Below are 24,998 nucleotides of genomic sequence, written 5' to 3'. Positions count from 1 at the left end.
TTTTTTACAAGCTAGAAACAGAATTTTCAAATCATTGTAGCACAAAATTTGACATGATTGTGAAATGTCGGTATGTTTTTTTTTTGTTCGTTTTGTCATTTGCCGGTAGCGTTCAGACAAGCACGCACATCTTATCTTAATACCCCTGACACTCAAACTTGCAAATTTTTGTAAGTAACTAAAGCAAATTATTAATATTTAGTAGACATTATCTAAAATTATATATTATAGTATTTAAACAAGTATAAAAAAAGAATATTTCAAAAGAGTTTTGAACTCACGTTTATTGTTTAATTTCAGCAAATAAATTGAGTAATTAATCATTAAGTTGGGGTAGTTTTTTTTAATAAGGTTCAACTTTTATTTAGTAAAACTTTTTAATACAGTCTGCATAATTTCTTTATATTTTTGTTTAGCTTTCCGTTAAATTATTGACTTTTTTGACACAATTTTGTAGTATATGTACGTATGCCTTGTCTTTAAACATGATTTTTTTTTAGTTTGTAATGATTTTATAATAACAATATTAGTTTTTAAGTGTTAAATGCTTAATTTAGTTTAAATGAAATGTAGACAAAAATGCATTTAAAAAAATTTTTAAATATAAAAAAATAAAATATTTGTAAAAAATACATATGTTTGAAACATACAAAAAAGAATGTTTAATACCTCCATACATTAAATATGTAAATTGACTTGATTTGTGGACAGAAAAAGAAAATCAGTATCATCGTTGTTTAGAAAAGTAAAATAAAGAAAATAAAATAAAATACTTAAACAAAATTTTGATTTAGATAAAACTTCAATAGTTGTTATTGTAGTTGGGATCGAAGGTTGTTATCATGCTCAGCTATAAGAACTCAATTTTGATTATTAATAACTTGCACATAATTGGCCGGGAAGAGACCATAACGATTTTTACATAAACCACGCCACCAGCCTTCATCGATCTGTAAGAGAAATAAAAGAAATTAAATTGTAATTACATCAATATGCGATTGTTCATTTTATAAAATAAAATATGACATTTATAAAAAGTTTTAAATTTAATTCGAACTTAAATTCGAATTTTCGAACACCCATTTAAATGAAATATTCTGGAACTATGTATATTGAAAATACTTTATATTTCATAAAGATTTTTTAAATAATTTTCGAAATATATTTATTTTCGAACATCTAAAAAATGCCTATATTCTGAAACAACATTAAACATACTTTATGAATCATGAACATTTTTTAAATAATTTTCGAAATCTTTATGTTTGAAACTCGAAAATTAAAAAAAATGATTCGATTGAAACTAAAATTGTATTTTTATCAATCCTCATGATTTAGACATTATTTTATTAGCTTGAAAATTTTTTCGAACATCTATTAAAATCCGATATTTAAAACTACATTCAACATACTTTATAAATCATGAACATTTTTTAAATTATTTTTAAAATATTTATGTTCGAAACTCGAAATATTAAAAAATTGGACTCGAATGAAGCTAAAATTGTATTTTTATGAATCCTTATGATCTAAAGAATATTTTACTAGATTTAAAAATTTTTCGAACATAAGTTCGAATTTTCGAACATCTTTTAAAAAGCTCACATTCCGAAATTACATCGAAAATACTTCATAATTCATGAAAAGTTTTTAAATAATTTTCGAAATATTTATGTTCGAAACCCGAAAATTTAAAATATTGGGCTCGAATATTGGGCAGATAATAATTTTAATAGTTTTAAAGAATTTTCGAACATAACTTCGAATTTAATTTTGAAATTTTGATATTAACCATTTTAGGTTAAAGAGGCAGTCAGTCAATAGAAGGCTGATGCACTAGTGTCCCGTTGAGATACCCGAAACGGATCCTATCACGACTCATGAAGACAAATTATGTTTCTATGGCAAGAATCGTGGCAAACGAACCAGTCTCTTCTTTATACAATCTCTATCTACAATTTGTCTCTTTTTTCACTTACCATTTCAATATGCGTAATAATGTCATCAGGATCAAAGGATATTTCATCGTCATCGTTAGCTTGATAATCATACAAAGCAATAGCATGAATATGAGTATCCTCAATATAATCGGCTAGATTTTCAGAATTTCCATAAAGTTCAGGTTCCTGAGCAACGGCAGTTTCAGTTTGAGACACAGGTTGAGCTTGTTGCTGCTGCTGTTGTTGTTGTTGTTCTTGTATAGATGGTTCTGGTGATTTAGGAACAGAATGTTGTTGAATTTCACTTTGATTTTGATATAAAGGCTCAGGTTCTTCTACCACTGCTGCAACTGGGGAGGCTTGAGTATCTTCAGTGGTATGAGGTGGCTCAGGTGATTGCACTTCAGGTGGTGTAGCCACAGTTTGTATTTCTATAGAGGGTATTAGGTCAGGAGGAGGAGCCATAACTTTTTGCTGCACCTCTTGCTTAACTTCAGCCACTATTTCCGGTTGTTGTTGCTGTTGTTGTTGTTGCGGCTGGGGTTTAATCTCTTCAATTTGTTCTACTTCCGTCTTTACCTCGCTCTTAACTTCTCTTGGAATGTGTATGGGTTCTTTGCGTACAGCGGTGGTTTCCTCTTTAGTGGGTGATTGCATTTGATTGAACGCACTTATAGCATTACCTATGCCGCCCTCACGTCCGGTCACAATATGTGAACGTGCTCCCTTTGGTGGCGGTTGTTTAGCTTCATCGGCCGCTGGTAGAGGTTTATTCTCCACCACTGTTTTCTTGGCCGCCTCTTCGCGGTCTCTTTTATCTTTAGCTTCGCGTAAACGTTTTTGTTCCTCAGCCCGTTTACGACTTTCTTCTTCGGAGTTTTTAGCTAAATTTTCGAATTTAGCTCGTAGGTTTGAGGGTTTAACACCCTCAATGACTGGTTTAGTTTTTGTATAATTTGTGCCAACTTGTTGTTTACCACCATCATCGTATGACGCAGCCGATTTATCCATACGATCTTTTTGTACACCGAACTTGCCGCCGAAACCCTGGTGAAGAGATAATGCAAAGAAGATATTATAAAGTACTAAAAAAAGAACTGGTTTGGAAGTTTAAATATGTTCGAAACTTCAATAAAAACTTTAGCTAAAAACCCAGATTTTCAGCAGAGAACCATTAAAGAGATTGTTTTAAAAGATATTTTTTAATAAAAGTGTTCTTTTTCCCACAAGCCTCAACCAAAACACTTTTTTGGTTTTGATCGAATCGAACATGCTCCATTTCACCAAAATAAAAGCATTTCATTATAGAAATTTTTAATAACCGAATGTTTTAATTTATGAATAAAACTGTTTCATAATTATATATTCATTTAGAGCTGGGAAGGGAAAGTAGTGTGTCTAAAATGAATCGACAAATATTAGTCATCTTTTGTTTGCAGATAGCAATATAAACTTGTAACAAAGTTTTATATGGTTTTGATATCCCTTCATCATTTTACAAGCAGACTTAAATTTGCAAACATAAACAAATTCGACATACAAAAACATTGAATTTGTGTTAAAAAAAAAAAACAAATTTCTTTTGTTACTCACAATTTTATGATCCACTTGACTTTCATGTTTTTGCGGTGCTTCAATATGATCCCAACCCACAGCAGATTTATCTTTGCGATCTTCCTGAACACCAAATTTACCACCAAAACCTTTGGAATAATCTGACAAAAAACAAAATGAAAACAAGCTATTATAAGACCCCCTTATAATCTATAAATAAACAACCAACCTTTTTGTGACTCATGTTTCTCCACCTTTTCCACATGATCCCAACCAACTGCAGATTTGTCCACACGATCAGATTGAACACCAAATTTGCCACCAAATCCGGTGGCATAATCTTTTTGTGAGGCATGTTTCTCCACCTTTTCGATATGATCCCAACCGGCAGCGGATTTATCTACACGATCAGACTGGACACCAAATTTGCCACCAAAGCCAGTGGCATAATCTTTTTGAGAGGCATGTTTCTCTACCTTGCCCTGGTAGTCATGACCCACAGCTGATTTGTCCATGCGATCAGTTTGTACACCAAATTTACCACCATAACCATAGCCGGGATTGATTTCTTCAATTTCCTTGCGTTTTTTATCTTGATCCGCTTTTTCAGTTTCGGCACGCAGTTTATCCATACTTAATAAGAAGAACAGGTTAATTATTTGTTGGTATTAATACAAGAGTAAAAATAAAACTTACTCTATAGCACCGGCTGTACGACCACTGCCCTCTATGGTTTTGGCACCCCATCTTTGTTCCTGTTCACTAACATCGTTAATAAAGTCAGGATCCGTCTCCCAGTCATCATCTTCAGCATCAGCGGTATTTTGTATTTGCAAACCAGCAGTGGCTTTCCACATTTTCACTTAAAATTTCTTTTCTACTCTTTTGCCAAAGAATTAAACGTTACTACAAATACAATACAACACAATGGTATTATTAATAGTGATATTTTAATGTATAAGATTACAGTTGATTAGTCATCTAAAATTTTATAAAGAAAAAGTAAAAAATAAAATTTTTTAGGCCAAATGTATAAAAAGATAACAAAGACCTGCCACCATAATACACTCAACAATAGCAACAACACCAAAAAAGAAAATGCACTTGTTTTTCTTTATATGGGGAGTGGTCAAAATAAAATTGCAAAACATTTCTCCTCTTAACAAAATAACACCAAACAATTATGTACCTTATAAACAATTGAGCAATAAACAATTTAATTTTATTAATAACACTTTATAAACAATTTAAAATTAGTAAAAATTAATAATTTTTTAAAATTTTTATGGAAGAAAGCCGATTTTTGTAGCAAATTTTTATCTTTCTTGTTCCTTTTAAATTGTCAACTTGTTTAGGATTTTCTTTTTGTTTGTTTTTCTGAACTATGGCGGCGGCGGCTGATACTAAAAATATCGGCGGCGGCTTAAAATCGACTGTAAGTTCTCAAATACGTTTAATTTTTAAATTTTCAACGATTTTAAATAAAAACGGAGTCCGAGAGATAAAAAAGTGGGATTTTTGAAGCAAATATATTGTTTATAACAACAAAACAGAGCAAGCACAAAAGTTGTGTGAGAAATTATACAGGAATGGAAAAAATGTAAAAAAATTAAATTTGATTAATTCTTAAAAATTAAAACCAAATCCTTTCACCAAGTTTTATAATGATCGGCCTATATTTTTCCAGGTATTTATTTTTGCCGCATAGTGTATTCTATATAATAAAATTTTTAATAATCTAAATAACATTTTAATTTGTTGTTTTTAACTTCATAAAAAATTTGTAATACGTCATTAAAAGCGCCTCTCAAAGACCTTTCACATGATATCAAAATTAATTATCATTCCTTTACGTGAAATATAAATAAAATAGCAAAAACTTCAAAAAAGTTTATTTTTATTATTTGAACCAGATCACCAAATATTGGCCTAAGGACAAAAATTTTGGGAAACGATATCTTATAATGACCTAAACTTTCATTTTCGGTGGGAACTTCAGTAAACAAAAGTGTTCTCGTTTAAAAGGACAAAAAAAATATATTTCCGAAACCCATTATTCGTCTTCAATACGTTAATCCAGTTAATTTTAAATATAAAATATGCCATTTCGACGTGATACACAGTTTTTAACTTGATTATTAAATTAACATCAGAAAATCCATAGCGTTACGCGTAAATAGTCAAAACCACACAGTGAATATAGTGATATATTTTCGTTTCAACAAAACTTATTTTATTATGGTATTAAGTCCGTAAAAAACGTTAAAATCAATTATTGAAGGTGACCTTATATGGGTGGCAGGGTCAATAATGGCCTATATAGATTTTGATTGATATAAAACTCGATCGTGTTATATTTTTTATGTTAGTTATGCATGTTAAAGTCGTTTTCTGACCTTACAACAAACCTGCAAACAAAGCAACTGTAATAGGCAGTATTACATTGTACACCATTACAACTGGAACTATTTCTTGCTTTTCCTTACACTATCCAGGGTGAACCAAAATTCAACGAACTCATCATAGAGTCTAAATTCAATGGTTCTCTTCTTCAGGGCAATTTAATATGATTAACCTTTGAATCCAATATACATGCATTCGTATCGTCACCTGAAACGCAAACTGCCCTAACTAACCAAAAATTCAAAATCGATTTGATTGTTGGTTCTAATGTATTGCATCAAAACAAATGTCCACACCAAAAATTAAACTGCTGCGGCCATAATTATCGATTTTATTGACAAAAAACAAAAGGCCCTATCTACAAAAATATTTAAATATTAAAGGTAAAAAGTCAAATTTATCTATTTTTATATACGCCATTGTGAACTATAATAACAAATTATATGTTTCACTATTAAATAATTTGTTTATTTACTACAAATAAATCGCGTTGATAGAAACAAACTTTTTTACTTAAATAGTTTTATGCTTCTCCTGTAAAATTTTAAAAATGTTAGATAGGGCCGTTTGCGTTTTAGGTGACGAATATTAGGGTACATCCCATCAACAAGGGCGGCTTTAATGACATACCAAAAATTCGATTTGAAATTTATATAATGCATGATGATGATCTTTGCTATTTATTAATATTGTGATGATCCCAAGTAACCAACCAATTGAGTATGCATATTGCAGACCTATTACAACAGGCCATTCGAAATGAAATAATATTCATTCGAATCCAAACTCATTTCCTCATTTCTTCTAAGGTTATTTTGCCATTATTGATGATACAGACGCAAGTAAATCAAGTGCTCAACGTGAGCAAAGTTCTACAACGGTCAAATTTCAATGAGCGGCTTATTATTAGATAAAAGAAAACTTGCTTAAATGAAAACAAATTAATTTTATATTGTAAAATTCCATAAATTTAGCGAAAGTTTTCTGTAAATTGTACAAAATATGGCGAAATTATCAAGCCGTATTAAGCTGAAAAATTTTCGGCGGCGGCGGCTTTGACATTTTGTTCGGCGGCTAGGCTTAGTCGGTTTGAGCCGAATCGGCGCAAGTCTCTGCTCGAACCCTACAAGAAATGTATGACCGAAACTAACACATACAAAATGATTTCACTAACACTCTTGCAACATTTTTTTTATAAAATTGCTAAAAAAAATAGTTAATGGATAATTCCATCAATAATGACAGTCAAATGACCGGTAAAATGACTGTTGATGTACCCAATGTGTGGTAAAGGGTTTCATTTGCTTATGAAAGAGTGAAACAACTACATTTGACTGTTACTGTGTTTAGAGTTATATTTTTCGACGTTATAAATTATTTCTGTAAAAGCCAAAGATCAAGAAGCGAAAAATTTAAAAATTTACAAAGTCTATAAATTATTGCAAATAAAGAGAATTATTATAAACAGAATTTAAAAATAGTGCAGGAAGTGGAGCTGAAGATATACACTGCGGAGTTTAATCAATCTATGGTAAGTAACATGATTACTTTTAATTTTTATATTTCGATATTTATATGTATTTCTTACAGACAATTTATTTCCACAAATTTCCACAATGTATGTAAAATGGTGAAATGATTGTTAATTTATGTACATGCTTATTATATTAATAAAATTAACAAATATATATCTTAAAATATTAATAAATTGTGTTTTATTATAAATTGGTATAGCCGTCACATTTGACGGATATATTCATCACATATGATTAGTCAACAATGACCGATAAATACATCATTTTTAATTTGTTAACTGTGATAGATATATCCATCAAGCATGATCAGTCAATCCTGACTAATATTTATGTCATCCTTGATTAGTAAACAACAAAAGAGTGAGGAGCTCAAATATATGTTTTAAAGTCGATAGAATTCATAAGTGCAAGGGAGAAGAAAAATCACATGTACACAAATGTTTCCATCACTTTTGTCCATTTGCCTTAAGAAACTGATAGAAACTTTGCTTTACGCTGTGATAGAAATAATACGTCAGTAGTGCCAGTCAAATGACCTATCAAATGACTGTCACTGTTCTTGTAGGGAATTAGCCGGCTGTAAAACGGGGATGTCATATTCTTAATAGTTTAAATACAACTCTGTTTGCTTTGCATGCAACACTGTTTGCAAATTGACATTTAAATGCTTGCGCAAGCATGTGAAATGTCAAAATTTCAACATGGCCGTTTCCGCCCAAAGCAACCGTGGCTCGTCCATTTCTTTCCGTGCGGTTCTTAAACATGACTGGTTTAACGAATAGGGTAAGTGGTGATAAATTTATGAAAAATCACCAATTTAATGAGAAAAATTAGTAGAAAACTAAATAAAAACGTGCCTAAACAAATGATAAAATAAATGTGTGTAAAAATTCCCAAGATTTTTAAAGAAAAAATGGAAAAATTCCATAAAAACTACGACCACAACTTACACGTGCTGTAAAAGTGACATTGTATCAAGCATTTGGTTAAATGTATAGAAAATTGTTTGGTGTTAAATGGAAAGCAGAAAATACTCTTGTATTAAGTGAAATAAAACCAAAAGTGTTTAAATTCTGTTAATTAATGTAAAAAGTTGTAATTTTTAATAAGCAAATAGTAAAATTTGCTAAGTTGCAGCATTTGTTTATGTGTGTTTTGTTGTTTGTAAAAAAAACCTAACCTCAATTTAGTCAAAACATATTTCATGGTTTGTTTTTCATTTTTAGGCCGTTGTTATTGATGGTCGTGGCCATTTGGTCGGCCGTTTGGCTTCCGTTGTTGCCAAATATTTGTTGCAAGGTGGCAAAGTTGCTGTTGTCCGTTGCGAAGAATTGAACCTTTCTGGTCATTTCTACAGAAACAAGATCAAGTACTTGGCTTACTTGCGCAAACGTTGCAATGTCAACCCTGCCCGTGGTCCATTCCACTTCCGTGCCCCTTCCAGAATCTTCTACAAGGCTGTTAGAGGTAAGTTTCTTTAGCATTTTAGTAACAATTTAGTGTGTAATGAATAAAATGTGGTTTTAAATGAAAGTTGGAGATCAACAAATTGTTAATCCAAGCCAGAGGCTTCAACTTTGGCTTTGGTAACCTTGTAATTTCATGTTGTTTGTTTAGTAAACAAAGATGCTATTACATTCAAGGTCATTTCTGTAAGGGCAACTTTTAGTTTGTTATTAGTCCTCAAGCTCTACTAAAAGCATTTTTGTTTTAATGCTTCAACAGGTGGACTTTTATCACGTTTTTAGCAACATTGTAATTGTTGCAAATCCAGTTATTGTTTTGGATGATCCTAAAAATGAGACACTAAATATTATTTATATTTTTCTTAATTATCCTAAAAACCTAACAAATGTTTTAAAAGAATATTTCACAAACTTGTTTTCAACTTTCATTAAGAACCACTTTTTAAACTCTTCAATGATGAACAATTTTATCTTACCTACATTATTTGAATTCGAAAATATGTAACAAATCTTTAACTGATTATAAATATTATCATAAATATATTAACACCACAAGCAAAACAAATGTTTAAATGAATCTCTCTTCTTTTCTTTTTAGGTATGTAAACAATACAACAAAATGAATATTAAACTATATTGCCAACAAGGGCCAATCTAACATGATGAACAAAATTTTCTTACCTACATTATTTGATGTGAAAACATGAAACCAAACTTAAAACTGACAACAGTCCGCTATTAAACAATCTATTATTACTCGATTCTAAAAGAAAGAAAAAACATTAACCCCTTTTTTGTATTTCTATTTACAGGCATGATCCCACACAAAACCAAGCGCGGTCAAGCTGCTTTGGCTCGTCTCCGTGTCTTCGATGGTATCCCATCGCCCTACGATAAGCGTCGTCGTGTCTGCGTACCCATCGCTATGCGCATCTTGACTTTGCGCTCTGACCGCAAATACTGTCAATTGGGCCGTTTGTCCAACGAAGTCGGCTGGCACCACGGTGATGTCGTCAAGAGTTTGGAACGCAAACGTAAGGCTAAGTTGCAAGTCACTTTGAAACACAACAGACTCATGAAGAAGTTGACTGTCAAGGCTCGCGAAAACATTGCCAAGCAAGCCGAACCCTTCAACAAGATCATCAAGTCCTATGGTTACGAATGTTAGATTTCGTATTATATACTTTTTTTCTATATAATTTAGTTGTGTGAAAATAGGTTTTTTTTATTGAAAGAACTTGTATTTTTTTGAGAAAAAATATGAAAAAAATAAGGGACGGTCAAGAACAAAAAGGCCCATATGTTTTTAATAAAAAAATAAGTTAAAACAAATTTCTGTAGCCCTAAGTGGTTTTGGTGTTTTTATTGGATATGGATAGATTGTTTTGTACACTACTATAATCTAGTGACTATGACTAGACTATAGAATAGACTAATGTGCTGTTTCTAGATAGCGAGGGAGTAGTTTGAGTACAAATTTTACTTGTATTTTGTATTGTAACGAAAACAAAATAGGTACAAGAAAAATTTCAACTGAAACTACTCACACGTTATCTAGACTATGGACTAGATTAAACTATAGTCTAGATTATAGACTAGGCTAAACTGCATATAGTATAGGCTATTGACAAGATTATAGACTAGAATTAGACTAAGAACCAGACTGTGGAATATATTATAAACTAAACAATAGTCGAGACTAAACTATGGTCTTGACTATAGAGTATACTGGACTATACTATAGTCTAGACTATGGACTGGACTAGACTATTGACTAGATTATATATAGATTATAGACCTATCATAGTCTAGGCAAGATTATAGACTATACCATTGAATAGATTATAGACTAAATAGTAGTCTATAGACTAGACTAAACTATAGTCTTGACTATAGAATAGACTATGGACAATAATATAGACTATAGTCTAGATTATAGACTAGGATGTGGTCCGGACTAGATTATGTACTATTGACTAGATTATAGACCATACTATGGACTAGATTATAGAATAGACTATTGATAAGGCTATAAAATATCGCAAACAGCAGCGATTGTAAAAAATCTTAACAGATTTTTCGATGTCAGATTATTAATTATTACTTTTTTTGTGCACTTAGCAACCTTCACTTTTATTTACAATAATTACACATAGAAACATAAAAACAATTCTTGAACTTGTTAATTATTTTTAACACCTTAATTTGTAATTTTTTTACTAAGGGAAGCGATTTATAGGTAACTGTGGCAACGAATATAGAACTTATAGGTATCAAAAGTTATTTTGTATTTTTACAAAATGTTTGCAATTTGATTAGATTTATTTTACACCATAATCAACAGTAATTCAGAAGAGTTGAATAGTAAATGAGATTTTTCATTTAATATACAGAAAAAATCATTTGATAATGAGAATTTTTTGGAAATTAAAGGAATTAGAATTCAGAAAAACTCAATTGCAATGAGTCTTTTAATTTAATATTCAGAATAGATTTTTAATTTGTAATTCAGAAATTGAGATTTTTCATTTCGGAACAGAACAGATGCATTTAAGATTTTTCATTTTCAAACTTTAGGTTAAGATATCTCGAAAAAAGAACAATAGAAAACTTACTGAATAAAAGTGTTTTCGCGCTGTTGTAACGGCTGAAATTTTTTTCAAACTTTGGGAAAAAAGTTATCTCGAAAATGCATACTTTGGTCTTAACTTTCTCAGCTTTTTAAATTGCGTTGGCCTGTGCTTATAAAATATATAGATTTATAAAATAAAGATCAATTATTTGATGCTCAATAAAATTTACAAATAAAAACTTTATTTCTTTTTAATTAATATCAATCAATTTTAAAATTTACGCAAATTAACAATTTATTTAAATAACAACAATAACAAATGCATTTCTTTTAAACAATAACAAAAATTTACAACTTCTTATCTAGGACACATAGCATGACGTCCACCATCGACAGGCAAACTAGCACCAGTAATGAAACTAGCCTTATCACTAGCCAAAAATGCAATAACACCCGAAACTTCATCCACTTGACCGGGACGACCCAAGGCATGAGTAGTTTTAGAATGTTCCAAGAATTTAGCATATGTCTCCTCATTCATGCCACCTCTCTTGTGAATTTCAGTAACAATAACACCAGGATTAACAGAATTACAACGTACACCCTTCAGAGCCAATTCAAGAGCAACACAACGTGTAAACTGATCAACAGCAGCTTTGGAGACATTATAAGCTAAAACTCCAGGGAAAGAGCGTATGCCATTAACACTGGACACATTAACAATGGAACCTTTAGTTTTTATCAATTCTGGCACAGCCAACATGGTTAGTTGGTAGACGGCTCTTATGTTAGTGTTCATAACACGATCGTACTGTTCCAAACTGGTATTTTCAATAGTGCCGGTCTCCAAAACACCAGCATTATTAACAAGAACATCGATTTTACCATATTTAGCTAACGTTTCGCTGACAATACGTTTAACATCCTCCTCATTGGCCATATCGGCCTGGACAGTTAGGGGTGCCTGACCTTTAATGGCTTGAATCTTATTTGCTACTTCTTGTAGTTTATCGATATTGCGTCCCACTAAGATTAGCAAGCCGCCCAATTCGGCAAAATGTACTGCGGCCGCTGCACCTATTCCAGAACTGGATCCAGTAACAATAATAACTTTGTCAGTAAAATCCATATTTGGTATAAAATTACGTATTTTTGATGGACAAATTCTCAAGTATTCCAATCACTCTGACACTGTGTGCAACTGTTGAGATTAGAATTCTGATCTCCGACTACTTAAGTAGTCGGTGTTTTTCTATAGGGTAGTTTCAAGGGTAAATGATCATGAAAGTTCTAATAAGAAATTAAAAATCATTTTATTCTAAACACACTGTTGTTAAATGTAAACAAACACAAATATTTTGATTTTAGTGTGGCCACCTGAAGTGAATGATATATTTAAGTGGTATTTCTGATACTAGGATTTAACTAAGCTTTGAAATTCAAAGTTTGAACTAATTCGAGATCTGTTTTATCATACTTTATTTCAGTATAAAGTTTGATAAAAAAATAGTATGAAAGTTTCCCCCAAAACTTCTGAATATCAGTTATAAATTTGTGAAATACAAATAAAAATAATAATATGGATCCTTAGGATACAAATTTTTATTCAATTGAATTTATTTCAATTAAGAATGTATTCTCTTGGAAGATGAGTTAATTTTATATCGAATTAATTCCTTTAATGCTTTGGCTCCGTCGGAAATATTTTCTATAACAAATTATAAATTCCTAATAAAATACTTCCCATAAATTTAGGCAACATTATGCAAATCTGGCAATTCGAATCTTTCATCAATAACATTGAAAATATCTGTCATAACACCGGTTTTTTTAACACATTTCTACACTAATTTAATAACATTCCAATTGTTATTGTTACCACACGGAAATGGATTTTAAGGGTAAAGTTGTACTTATCACCGGAGCCAGTTCTGGCATTGGAGCAGCAACAGCTGAAGAATTTGCCCAGCGAGGAGCAGATTTAGTATTAGTCGGACGCAACGTCGAAAAGTTGAAAGAAACAGCTGAAAAATGTGTCAACTCCAGCAATCATCTGCAATTACAAGCGGATATGTGCCAGGAGAAAGATGTGGAAAATATTATTAAGGAGACTATAGGCAAATTTAAGAAATTAGATGTTTTAGTAAATGCTGCCGGCATCATAGAGAATGGTAGCATCGAAAATACCTCTTTGGAACAATTTGATCGTGTTATGAATACAAACATACGTTCGCTATACCAATTGACCATGTTGGCTGTACCGGAGCTGAAGAAAACCAAAGGAAATATTGTTAATATTTCAAGTGTTTGCGGTTTGAGAGCTTTTCCCAATGTTTTGGCTTATAATATTTCGAAAACTGCTGTAGATCAATTTACCAGATGCGTTGCTTTGGAATTGGCTTCAGCAGGTGTACGTTGTAATTCGGTTAATCCTGGTGTTATTGTAACCGAGTTACATAAACGTGGCGGTATGGATGAAGAAGCTTATGCTAAATTTTTGGAACATTGTAAAGCTACTCATGCCTTGGGCCGTGCTGGCGAGGTTGAAGAGGTATCGGGTGTTATATGTTTTTTGGCTAGTGATAAGGCCAGCTTTATAACTGGTGTTAATATGCCGGTCGATGGTGGCCGTCATGCTATGTGTCCAAGATAAATTGATTATTTGTATGTGTTTAATAATTATATGTACATATGTATGTATGTAATGTAGCTATAATAAAGATTTTACTGATTTTGAGTGCCTGTGGTTTTTAATCTATTTATTTTGAAAATATTGTGTAAGTAAGCTCTAACGTAAGTAATTAGCATTTATATAAAGCACTTCCTATAATCACTTTATATATCTTGGGATAGTTTGACAATAATTTTTTACGTTTTACAACGAATTATTCTTTCATATTTAGGAAATAAGTGATGATAATCAGTCTTCAGAAAGTTATAATGTTTGGGCCCACTTTACTAATAATATTTCTCTTCCCTGCTATATTAGCACAAAAGAAACCTGATAACTAACCGATTTATGAGAACAAAACAAAAAGAACAAAATAAACTAAAAGACAACAATAAATTGACAATACAAGAAAAAAAAGAAATATTTAAAATTTAATCAGACGATCACATCCATAATACATATTAAATCGTCAATTTTTACCACAGTAGGAAACTGTTGATAGTGGGGACCACACGCCGGGAACACAAAACAAATTAAACGATTACGTAACGTAAGTAACAAACAAAATTAAATTAATTTTTTATTTGTTGTTCTTATACACAAAGTATCTGCATATTTTAGCAACAATATGAACTTTGCTGGCAAAGTAGTTTTGATAACAGGCGCTAGTTCGGGCATAGGTGCCGCCGCTGCCGTTAAATTTGCCAAATTGGGAGCCATACTTACACTAAACGGACGTAATGTTGAAAATTTGGAAAAGGTGGCCAAACAGTGTGAGGAAGTGGGTAAATCCAAGCCTCAATTAGTAGTGGGTGATATTTCTAAAGAGGCCGACACCGCCAAATTGTGGCAAGATACCTTAAAGCATCAACATAAGCTGGATGTTTTGGTTAACAATGCCGGCATTATTGAGACAGGCAGTATCGAAACCACCAGCCTAGAACAATATGATCGCGTTATGAATACCAATCTACGTTCCATGTATCATTTAACCATGTTGGCTACCCCTGAATTGATCAAATCTAAAGGCAATATTGTTAATGTTTCGAGTGTTAATGGTATACGCTCTTTCCCCGGTGTTTTGGCCTATAACATTTCAAAAATGGGTGTAGATCAATTCACCCGCTGTGTAGCTTTAGAATTGGCTGCCAAGGGCGTGCGTGCCAATTGTGTTAATCCTGGTGTCACCGTTACTAATCTACATAAACGTGGCGGCATGGATGCTGAAACTTATGCCAAATTTTTGGAACACTCCAAAAACACTCATGCGTTGGGACGTCCCGGTACGGCTGATGAAGTAGCTAATGCTATTTGTTTCCTGGCCAGTGATTTGGCTACTTTTACTACTGGTGTCAGTTTGGCAGTTGATGGTGGACGTCATGCCATGTGTCCCAGATAAAAAGGGGGAAGTTTACTTACCGATATTATTGCATTTATTTTTTGAATATTTTCTTTATTTGGTGTAAAAGTAAAAAATAAAGTGTTTTTTGTGTAAAAGAAATCTATTCAATTTAAGTTCTTGTACAATTTTAATTAGGTTTCAGTTCAGTTCTATATCCGTTCTGGTTCAATTCTAACTCTGTTCTAGTTCCTGTTCAGTTCTAATTAAGTTGAAGTTAATTTCTAATTCAATTCTCGTTTAGTTCCACTTCAGTTCTAGCTCCATTCTAGTTCAGTTCCAATTCTGTTCTAGTTGGGTTTTATCGGACCAGTTGTAAGCTCCTTTACCAGTGCCTCAGGTGGGAATCGAACACACCACCTCCGTTCTACCAGACTAGAACACTAACTACTAACCTACCGTTTTAGTTCGGTTCTAGTTCAGTTATATTTAAGATGTAGTTCAGTTCCAATACAGTTCTAGTTTAGTTTTAGACCAGTTCTAGTTCAGGTCTAGTTCAGTTCTAGTTCAGGTCTAGTTCAGTTCTAGTTCAGTTCAGTTTTAGTTCAGTTCTAGTTCAGTTTTAGTTCAGTTCTAGTTCATATCTTGTTCATTTCTATTTCGGTTCTAGTTCTGTTCTAATTCAGCTCTAGTTCAGTACTAGTTCAGTTCTAGTTCAGTTTTAGTTCAGTTCTAGCTCAATTCTAGTTCAGTTCCAGTTCAGTTCTAGTTCGGTACTAGTTCAATTACATTTACATATTTTCTCGTTCAGTTATAACTCATTTCTAGTTTAGTTCTAGCTCAATTCTAGTTCCGTTCTAATTCAGTTCTAGTTTAGTTATAGTAAAGTTCTAATATAGTTCCATTTCGGTTCTAGTTCATATCTAGTTTAGTTCTAGTTCAGTTTTAGTTCCCTTCTAGTTCGGCACTAGTTCAGTTGTAATTTAGTTCTACATAGTTTAGTTCCACTTCAGTTCTAGTTCATATCTAGTTTAGTTTGGTTCCAGTTCAGTTCCAGTTGAGTTGTTATTCAATTCTATTCATGTTCAGTTCAGTTAATTTTTCAGTATAATTTAAAATAGAAAATGTCGTATTACTTTTCCTGGAAAACCTTAACGAGATGTAATTTCTCTCTCAAAAAGTAATGAATTCCCGAATTGAAACTATTCCGATCAGAATACTTATGTATGTGACTGTAGAAATATATTAAAATAAAACACACAATAATTTAGTATATAATGTAATAATTTTATTAATTATAATTAATTTCTGTATTTTTTTTACTCTCAATCGAGGTTGTTTCTTCTTTATTGGTTTTTTCATCTTTCTCATGTTTAATGTTCTTTCTTTGAATACATACATACAATATTTAACGTTTTTATTTCGTTTTTTATTTAAATATTTTTTTATAAATGTTACGATCTTGCTATTTACTTTTTTAATTATTGTTTTATAACTAAAATAATCCTCTCTATTTCAATAAGTAATCAAATTATAATTTAAGTTACAATTACATTTAAGGGAGTAAATACTAAATGCTTCTAGAAGAAAACAAATATTAATTTAAAATGGAGTTTAGTTTACCTGTCTTGTCATACATTCATAAAGGTTTTCAAAATTAATCTAAAGAGGACATTTTGTTAATTTTTTTTTTATTTTATGCTTAATTTAAGTAAAAGATCATCTAAAAGCAAATGAAATTTACAAAATGTTTTTAGGATATTTTAGGTTTAGTGTGTTTGTTTTTTCCTTTTAATTTTCATTTTAATTTGCTAAAAAAATATAGTTTTTTTATTGTGTTTTGTTTTTTTCTTTGTTAGTTTAATTAATGTTTAATTTGTTTTATTTCTTGCGGGAGAATTTGTTTTGTTTTTTATTATTATTTATAAACTTTAACAACTTTTCCTTTTATAATTAGGAAGAGGAGAACGAGGAGGTTATTGTGTTTTCAAGGATTTTGTTTATGTTAATTATGATCATGATTTCAACAAAGCTGTACTAAGTATTTTAAAAGAGAGATATAAAGAGAGAGAGAGAGAGAGTTTTCAAAAATGTACAGTGTGTTTTGATTGAGATGAATGTGTGTGTTTTGTTTAATTAATTTAGTTTTTTAGATTAAATGTAGTTTTTTTTTAATAAATGATTGATATTTTTTGTCAAAATAAACGAGATTTTTTGAAATTTGTTTTCAATATTTTAAATAAAAATTATTTGTGTCAATAATAATTTACATAGTATAAGTTTAAATAAGTCTTTAAGTTTAGTTTAGTATTATGTATTTATTTAGATACAAGAAGAAAGCAACAAATAATACATACAGTTTATTTTAAAATTTAAGTGGAGCTTATGAATAAAAGATGTAATATTGATTTAAAAAATTTTATTTAAATTTCTTTATATTACACCCTTTTGTATTCATTTTTAATTTCCTTTTTTCTTTCATTTTCATTTGCAATTTCCAATTCTAAATAATTTTTCTTTTATAAAAAACATTTTTTTATATTTTAAATTGGTTTTTAATTTCTTTTATAGTTTTAGTTTTATACAAACTTTATTTGAACCACATAATACAAATTTTGTGTTAAGAATTTACTAAACTTTCATTTTTGTTTTAACTCCTATTAAAATGAAAGCGAAATTCTGGGAAACACTAAAAAGTAAACAATAAACAAACTCTTCATAAAAATGGCAAATAATGATGGTCGTAAAAAAGTCATATGGCGTGCATTTAATTGCAGTTTTTATTTAGAAAAGAAAATTTCAGTTTTTTCCATTATTGACATATTATCATTAGACAGGAATAAAGAAAAAACTAGACATGAATGAAAATTAATTGCAGGAAAATATTCCAAAAGTTAGATTGAAAATGGAGGAAAGTTGTAGAACATGAAATGGAAAATTAGTTTATAAATATATAAGACGCTTAATGACGAAAATAACAAATGAAATGGAAAATAGTTGTAGTGAAAATGTTTGTAGAAAGAAATATACCTTTGGTTTAAATAGTTAAAAGTGAAAAAGAGGTTTTCTTTAGTTTCTATATTAGTTTATATTATAAATAAGTTATCGGACTTTATTTGGGATTCCACCCAAATACCGAAACTTTTAAAAAGCAAATCACCAATATAAAAAACTCTTATTCCCGATCAAAATTTGCAAAACGAATTCATTCCTTATAGGATCTGAAGTAGAACTGAACTAAAACTGAGCTAGAACTGAACTAGAACTGAACTAGAAATTAACTAGCAATGAACTAGAAATGAACTAGAACTGATCTGGAACTGAACTAGAACTGATCTGAACTAGAACTGAACTAAAGTAAAAGTGAACTAGAACTGAAGTAGAATTGAATTAAAGTTAAATTAGAACTAAACTAGAATATAACTTGATCGTTACTAGAACTGAATTAGAAATGTACTAGAAGTGAACTAGATCAGAGCTAGATCAGAATTAGAACTTAACTGAACTAAAACAGAGCTAGAATTGCACTAGAATTGAGGTAGAACTGAAGGAGAAGTGAACATGAACTGTACTAAAACTAATCTAGATCTGAAGTAGAACTAAACCAGAACTGATGTAGAACTGAAGTAGATCTTGAAGTCTAACTGAAGTAGAACTGAACTAGAACTGAATTAGAATTGAACTAGAACTGAACTAGAACTAGAACTAGAAAACTGAACTGGTATTGAATTAAAACTGAACTAGATCTGACTTTGAACTGAACTAGAACTCAACTAGATCTGAACTAGAACTGAGCATGAACTGAACTAGTACTGAACTAGAACTGAACCAGAAATGATCTAGAACAGAGCTAGTTCAGAATTAGAACTGAATTAGAACTTGAACAAAAAAGAACCAGAAATAAACTATATCTGAACTAAAACAGAACAAGCACTGAACTATAGCAGAACTATAACTGAACTGATCTCAACGGAAGCTGAGCTAGAAGAGAATTAGAACTGATATAGAACTAAACTAGAACTAAACCAAAGCTGAACTAAACTAGACGAAAACTGAGCTAGAACTAAACTAGAACCGAGCAAGAACTGAAGAAGAAGTAAACTAAAACTTAACTAAAACTGATCTAGATCCGAAGTATAACTAAACTACAACTGATGTGGAACTGAACTAGAAAATTTTGAACTGAATTGGAACACAGCAAGAATATTATTAGAACTAGAATTGCAAAACGAATAGTCCCTTTTGAAGACGTTCAACGCAGCGTAGTCTGAAGTAAATATTTATGTATACAGAATATGCTTTGACCGGCCGTATATTATCGACGTTATTCGGACAATGATCGCTTTAAAACGAATCTGTTGCATTTGATACAGGTTCCCTATAATAGTCAGATTTCGGCAGCTCATAATATACAAGACATTTTGCGTTCCACCAAATACAGAGCCTTACTTTAGCGCTATTGGTATATATTTCGCCTTGGTGTTGATTCGGCTGGCCATTAGATATGATTACCAATGTTATCGTACTGGATTAATGATTTTCTTTTCATAGCGTTCAAACATTATTAGGAACAAATGATTCCTGTAGCTTGCAAACACTTTAAAATTGTTGCTTGAGTAGCTCCCAATAGTTTTGTAAGCTTTGGCTTATTATGACAACAATCCTCAGTAATTCCTAAAATTCTTGATTTTCAAAACATTTTTGGGCTGCTTTGGCGAGCTTGTATTCCATACAAAAAACGTCACTTCTAAAATTTTAAAAACCAATTCTCGAATATTGAAACCGATACGATTCTGTGAGCAATCGGTAAGCTTCAGCGGCATTTTCCTTTACAAAAACTGTTAATATTTATTAGACACATTCATTCTTACATTTTCCATTAACGAATTTAAATATTCTGAGTTTTAAAACAAATTTAAGTGCGAAATAAACAATTTTTTTAATAAAATAAAAATATAGGTTTCTTCATTACATTCATATTTGTTGTTTTATTATAAATTGTTTTATTAATCAATTTGTTTTTTTAGTATTAATTATATTTGTTTGTTTTAATAATTTTAAACTTAAATAAAATACAGCGTTTACAAAAACAGATGTTAAAATAAATGTTAAACTAAAAAAAGGTATGAAAAAAGAAGGAAAATAAATTATTTATTAGGGAATAGAAAACAGCTTTTGATAAAAGTTGTTTTTGTTTTAGCTCTATGTTAAAAAAACAAAATATTTTTATAATAAAAATTAACAGTTTCTTTGTGTAAACAAACTCAACAGTCTAAATAAAAACAGGAAGTAAAAAAGAAAACTAAAATAATTTTAGCAGCAAATAATACAATAAAAAGAATTGAAAATTATAATTATTTTTTTTATTTATATATATAAAAAAAAAAAATAAAATTAACTTGTGTATGTATGTGACTGTTAACGATTTAGCATTCTACATAACTTTCTTGCATTCTTTCTTTCTTTGCTTTTAACTTCACTCACTCTCTTAAGAGTATTTTAATGGGATTTTAAATGTACGTGTAAAAGTACCTTTTTGCTTAGTTTAAATGAATAAAGTATTACTTGTTGTTTTTATTCTTTTTTGTATTTGTTTTCTTTTATTAATATTATTAATTATTATTATTATTATTTGTTACTTAAAATAACATTATATTTAATGAGTTGAGTTTTAATAAATTTTGTTTAAATCTTCTCTCTGAACAAATAAAAACAAACATTAAATTAAAGCGCCTTTTTTAAAAGAAACACAACCAGTTGTTCTTCTAAAACAACAAACAACAAAAAACAAAACAAATTAATTAATTAATATAAAATTAATTAATTATTTGAGGAATTTTTGGTTGTTTTCTTTCGTTTGTTTTTTTTAAGGATTTTCTTTTTTTGTGTGTGCGCTTTTTTATTGAGTGTGTGTTTTTGCAGGTTTTTTCTTTTCTTTCAATTATTTCTTTTGTTTTAATCATTCTTATTTAGGTAACTAAAATACAATTAGAAAACATTAAATAAATAATTAGTATTTAAAAAAAATAAGAAAAAGAAATAAAAATAAAAGAAAAAATATCATTCAATTTTGTATTGGGTTTCATAAGAAAAAGGCAGGAATCAAACAAAAATGGATCCTTCTCTTTAACTTCCTTGCCCCGAGATGAGTTCATCACATATCTTAACGAGTTCAGCGTTTTCTTTAGTCTTCTGAGCCAATTGCTCATGTATGGATGATCGGGCGATTTCTTCTTTTTTAAGTAAGGCTTTCAGTTTTGTTATTTCTATTGAATGATCTCGTGTTAGAGATTCCAGTTTTTGTTGGCGCTGTGGAAGAGGGATAACAAATTGAAGAAATTATTGGAAATGACAATAAGAATGATGTAATTTTGTTGTACATTTAGTCATTTTATAGAAATTATTATACTTTACACTAGACTGTGGATCAGACTATAGACTAGAATATAGACTAGACTATATACTATAGACAGACTATAGACTAGACTATAGACTAGACTATAGACTAAACTATAGACTATAACTATAGACCTAAACTAGACTAAACTATAGACTAAACTATAGACTAGACTAGACTATAGACTAGACTATAGACTAGACTAGACTATAGACTAGACTAGACTAGACTATAGACTAGACTAGACTATAGACTAGACTATAGGCTAGACTATAGACTAGACTTTAGACTAGACTATAGACTAGACTTTAGGACTAGACTTTAGACTAGACTTTAGACTAGACTTTGACTAGACCTTTAGACTAGACTTTAGACTAGACTTTAGACTAGACTTTAGACTAGACTTAGACTAGACTTTAGACTAGACTTTAGACTAGACTTTAGACTAGACTTTAGACTAGACTTTAGACTAGACTTTAGACTAGACTTTAGACTAGACTTTAGACTAGACTATAGACTAGACTGTAGACTGGACTATTGACTAAACTTTAGACTAGACTATAGATTAGACTGTAGACTAGACTATAGACTAGACTATAGACTAGACTATAGACTAGACCATAGACTAGACTATAGACTAGACAATAGACTAGACTATAGACTAGACTATAGACTAGACTATAAACTAGACTATAGACTAGACAATAGACTAGACTATAGACTAGACTATAGACTAGACTATAACTAGACTATAAACTAGACTATAGACTAGACTATAGACTAGACTATAGACTAGACTATAGACTAGACTATAGACTAGACTATAGACTAGACTATAGACTAGACTATAGACTAGACTATAGACTAGACTATAGACTAGACTATAGACTAGACTATAGACTAGACTATAGACTAGACTATAGACTAGACTATAGACTAGACTATAGACTAGATTATAGACTAGACTATAGACTAGACTATAGACTAGACTATAGACTAGACTATAGATTAGACTATAGACTAGACTATAGACTAACTATAGACTAGACTTAAGACTAGACTTTAGACTAGACTTAAGACTAGACTTTAGACTAGACTATAGACTAGACTATTGACTAGACTTTAGACTAGACTATAGACTAGACTTTAGACTATTGACTATAGACTAGACTGTTGACTAGACTATTGACTATAGACTAGACTTTAGACTAGACTATAGACTTGACTATAGATTAGATCATAGACTAGATCATAGACTAGATTATAGACTAGACTATAGACTAGGCTATAGACTAGACTATTGACTAAACTTTAGACTAGACTTTAGACTAGATTATAGACTTGACTATAGACTAGACTTTAGACTAGACTATTGACTAGACTATAGAATAGACTATAGACTAGACTATAGTCTAGACTAGACTTTAGACTAGATTATAGACTTGACTATAGACTAGACTTTAGACTAGACTATTGACTAGACTATAGAATAGACTATAGACTAGACTATAGACTAGATCGTAGACTAGATCATAGACTAGACTATAGACTAGACTATAGACTAGACTATTGACTAGACTATAGAATAGACTATAGACTAGACTATAGACTAGACTATAGACTAGACTATAGACTAGACTATAGACTAGACTAGACTAGACTATAGACTAGACTATAGACTAGACTATAGACTAGACTATAGACTAGACTATAGACTAGACTATAGACTAGACTATAGACTAGACTATAGACTAGACTATAGACTAGACTATAGACTAGACTAGACTAGACTATAGACTAGACTATAGACTAGACTATAGACTAGACTATAGACTAGACTATAGACTAGACTATAGACTAGACTATAGACTAGACTATAGACTAGACTATAGACTAGACTATAGACTAGACTATAGACTAGACTATAGACTAGACTATAGACTAGTCTAAAGTTTAGTCAATAGTCCAGTCTTAAGTCTAGTCTAGTCTAAAGTCTAGTGTAAAGTCTAGTCTAAAGTCTAGTCTAAAGTCTAGTCTAAAGTCTAGTCTAAAGTCTAGTCTAAAGTCTAGTCTAAAGTCTAGTCTAAAGTCTAGTCTATAATCTAGTGTATCTAGTCTATGATCTAATCTATAGTCAAGTCTATAGTCTAGTCTAAAGTCTAGTCTATAGTCAATAGTCTAGTCAATAGTCTAGTCTATAGTCTAGTCTATAGTCAATAGTCTAGTCTAAAGTCTAGCCAATAGTCTAGTCTATAGTCTAGTCTAAAGTCTAGTCTTAAGTGTAGTCTATAGTCTAATCTATAGTCTAGTCTATAGTCTAGTCTATAGTCTATTCTATAGTCTATCAATAGTCTGTCTATAGTCTAGTCTATAGTCTAGTCTATGATCTAGTCTACGATCTAGTCTATAGTCTAGTCTATAGTCTAGTCTATAGTCTAGTCTAGACTATAGTCTAGTCTATAGTCTAGTCTAGACTATAGTCTAGTCTATAGTCTATTCTATAGTCTAGTCAATAGTCTAGTCTAAAGTCTAGTCTATAGTCAAGTCTATAGTCTAGTATAAAGTCTAGTCTAAAGTTTTAGTCAATAGACTATAGTCTAGTCTAGACTATAGACTAGAAACTCTTAAACTGTTTTAATGAAATCAAACTATTCACTTACATTTCCAATTGTTGCATTGCATGATTTTTCATTTTGTCATATCGTTGTTCCTGTAAATGTAGGTTTTCTAAATTCTTGCGTTTTTCAGCTTGTAAAGCTTCTTCGCTTTCTTTTAATTGGCAGGTCATTTCTTTGCTCTTTTCATATTTTCTATAATCAAATAAAAAAACATAACAAAAATTTAAAAATCTTTCAATTAAAGTTCAAGAAAATTATATTAATACTTACACATGCAAATCGGAAAATGTTGTTTCCAGTGATGTTAAATGATGATAATTTGAATCGCGATCGGCCTTAACTTCAGCCAATTGTTTTTCATAGTGTTGTGTTAATTGCTCTTTATCGGCAATTAATTCAGCTATGGCTTTTTCATAGTAGCTTCAATAACACCTCTACAAACAAAAAACCATATTTGTTTTAATAAATTTACAAAATATTTAAATTTATGTTTAAAACTCACG

At 30.6% G+C, this 24,998-nt stretch overlaps 6 protein-coding genes across 6 annotated transcripts; 3 read left to right on the top strand and 3 right to left on the bottom strand.

Moving 5' to 3' along the window:
- Positions 1-422: 422 nt before the first annotated feature.
- LOC119613865 (src substrate cortactin-like) lies at positions 423-4,856 on the bottom strand. The gene is made up of 6 exons (XM_037969933.1): positions 4,684-4,856; positions 4,191-4,400; positions 3,724-4,127; positions 3,534-3,655; positions 1,980-2,987; positions 423-950 (listed from the first exon to the last, which is right to left on the bottom strand). The coding sequence occupies exons 2-6, from the start codon at positions 4,349-4,351 to the stop codon at positions 861-863; spliced, it is 1,785 nt and encodes a 594-aa protein (XP_037825861.1). The 5' UTR covers positions 4,352-4,400; positions 4,684-4,856; the 3' UTR covers positions 423-860.
- A 3,277-nt stretch (positions 4,857-8,133) lies between these two features.
- Positions 8,134-10,230, top strand: LOC119613864 (60S ribosomal protein L13a). The gene is made up of 3 exons (XM_037969932.1): positions 8,134-8,215; positions 8,659-8,899; positions 9,711-10,230. The coding sequence occupies exons 1-3, from the start codon at positions 8,195-8,197 to the stop codon at positions 10,064-10,066; spliced, it is 618 nt and encodes a 205-aa protein (XP_037825860.1). The 5' UTR covers positions 8,134-8,194; the 3' UTR covers positions 10,067-10,230.
- Positions 10,231-11,739: 1,509 nt separating this feature from the next.
- Positions 11,740-12,796, bottom strand: LOC119613862 (3-oxoacyl-[acyl-carrier-protein] reductase FabG-like). Its single transcript, XM_037969930.1, has one exon. It carries the CDS (start codon positions 12,597-12,599, stop codon positions 11,829-11,831), a length of 771 nt encoding a protein of 256 aa, XP_037825858.1. The 5' UTR covers positions 12,600-12,796; the 3' UTR covers positions 11,740-11,828.
- A 455-nt stretch (positions 12,797-13,251) lies between these two features.
- LOC119613863 (uncharacterized oxidoreductase TM_0325-like) lies at positions 13,252-14,216 on the top strand. The gene has a single exon (XM_037969931.1). The coding sequence runs from the start codon at positions 13,359-13,361 to the stop codon at positions 14,121-14,123; it is 765 nt and encodes a 254-aa protein (XP_037825859.1). The 5' UTR covers positions 13,252-13,358; the 3' UTR covers positions 14,124-14,216.
- Positions 14,217-14,491: 275 nt separating this feature from the next.
- On the top strand, positions 14,492-15,656 carry LOC119613867 (3-oxoacyl-[acyl-carrier-protein] reductase FabG-like). Its single transcript, XM_037969936.1, has 2 exons — positions 14,492-14,691; positions 14,763-15,656. The coding sequence occupies exon 2, from the start codon at positions 14,770-14,772 to the stop codon at positions 15,538-15,540; it is 771 nt and encodes a 256-aa protein (XP_037825864.1). The 5' UTR covers positions 14,492-14,691; positions 14,763-14,769; the 3' UTR covers positions 15,541-15,656.
- Positions 15,657-24,533: 8,877 nt separating this feature from the next.
- On the bottom strand, positions 24,534-24,915 carry LOC119613861 (transforming acidic coiled-coil-containing protein 2-like; the record flags this gene model as incomplete). Its single annotated transcript, XM_037969929.1, has 2 exons — positions 24,534-24,687; positions 24,766-24,915. Coding segments are annotated over 2 exons (304 nt in total), but the record flags the coding sequence as incomplete, so codon positions are not given.
- Between the last annotated feature and the right edge of the window lie 83 nt (positions 24,916-24,998).

Source organism: Lucilia sericata, unplaced genomic scaffold (genome assembly GCF_015586225.1).
Source record: "Lucilia sericata isolate MDLA Ls3-8-SP2 unplaced genomic scaffold, ASM1558622v1 Contig002393F_arrow, whole genome shotgun sequence".
NCBI lineage: Eukaryota > Metazoa > Arthropoda > Insecta > Diptera > Calliphoridae > Lucilia > Lucilia sericata.
This window is presented reverse-complemented; position numbering and strand designations above follow the sequence as displayed.

Excerpts from the sequence above, each read along its gene's own strand:
- LOC119613865 (XM_037969933.1), bottom strand. The coding sequence starts at position 4,351 with ATGTGGAAAGCCACTGCTGGTTTGCAAATACAAAATACCGCTGATGCT. Across the intron at positions 3,656-3,723 it reads GAAACATGAGTCACAAAAAG|ATTATTCCAAAGGTTTTGGT; the intron begins GTTGGTTGTTTA and ends GTTTTTTGTCAG. Across the intron at positions 951-1,979 it reads TTATTACGCATATTGAAATG|ATCGATGAAGGCTGGTGGCG; the intron begins GTAAGTGAAAAA and ends TTTCTCTTACAG.
- LOC119613867 (XM_037969936.1), top strand. The coding sequence starts at position 14,770 with ATGAACTTTGCTGGCAAAGTAGTTTTGATAACAGGCGCTAGTTCGGGC.
- LOC119613863 (XM_037969931.1), top strand. The coding sequence starts at position 13,359 with ATGGATTTTAAGGGTAAAGTTGTACTTATCACCGGAGCCAGTTCTGGC.
- LOC119613862 (XM_037969930.1), bottom strand. The coding sequence starts at position 12,599 with ATGGATTTTACTGACAAAGTTATTATTGTTACTGGATCCAGTTCTGGA.
- LOC119613864 (XM_037969932.1), top strand. The coding sequence starts at position 8,195 with ATGACTGGTTTAACGAATAGG. Across the intron at positions 8,216-8,658 it reads TGACTGGTTTAACGAATAGG|GCCGTTGTTATTGATGGTCG; the intron begins GTAAGTGGTGAT and ends TTTCATTTTTAG. Across the intron at positions 8,900-9,710 it reads CTTCTACAAGGCTGTTAGAG|GCATGATCCCACACAAAACC; the intron begins GTAAGTTTCTTT and ends TTCTATTTACAG.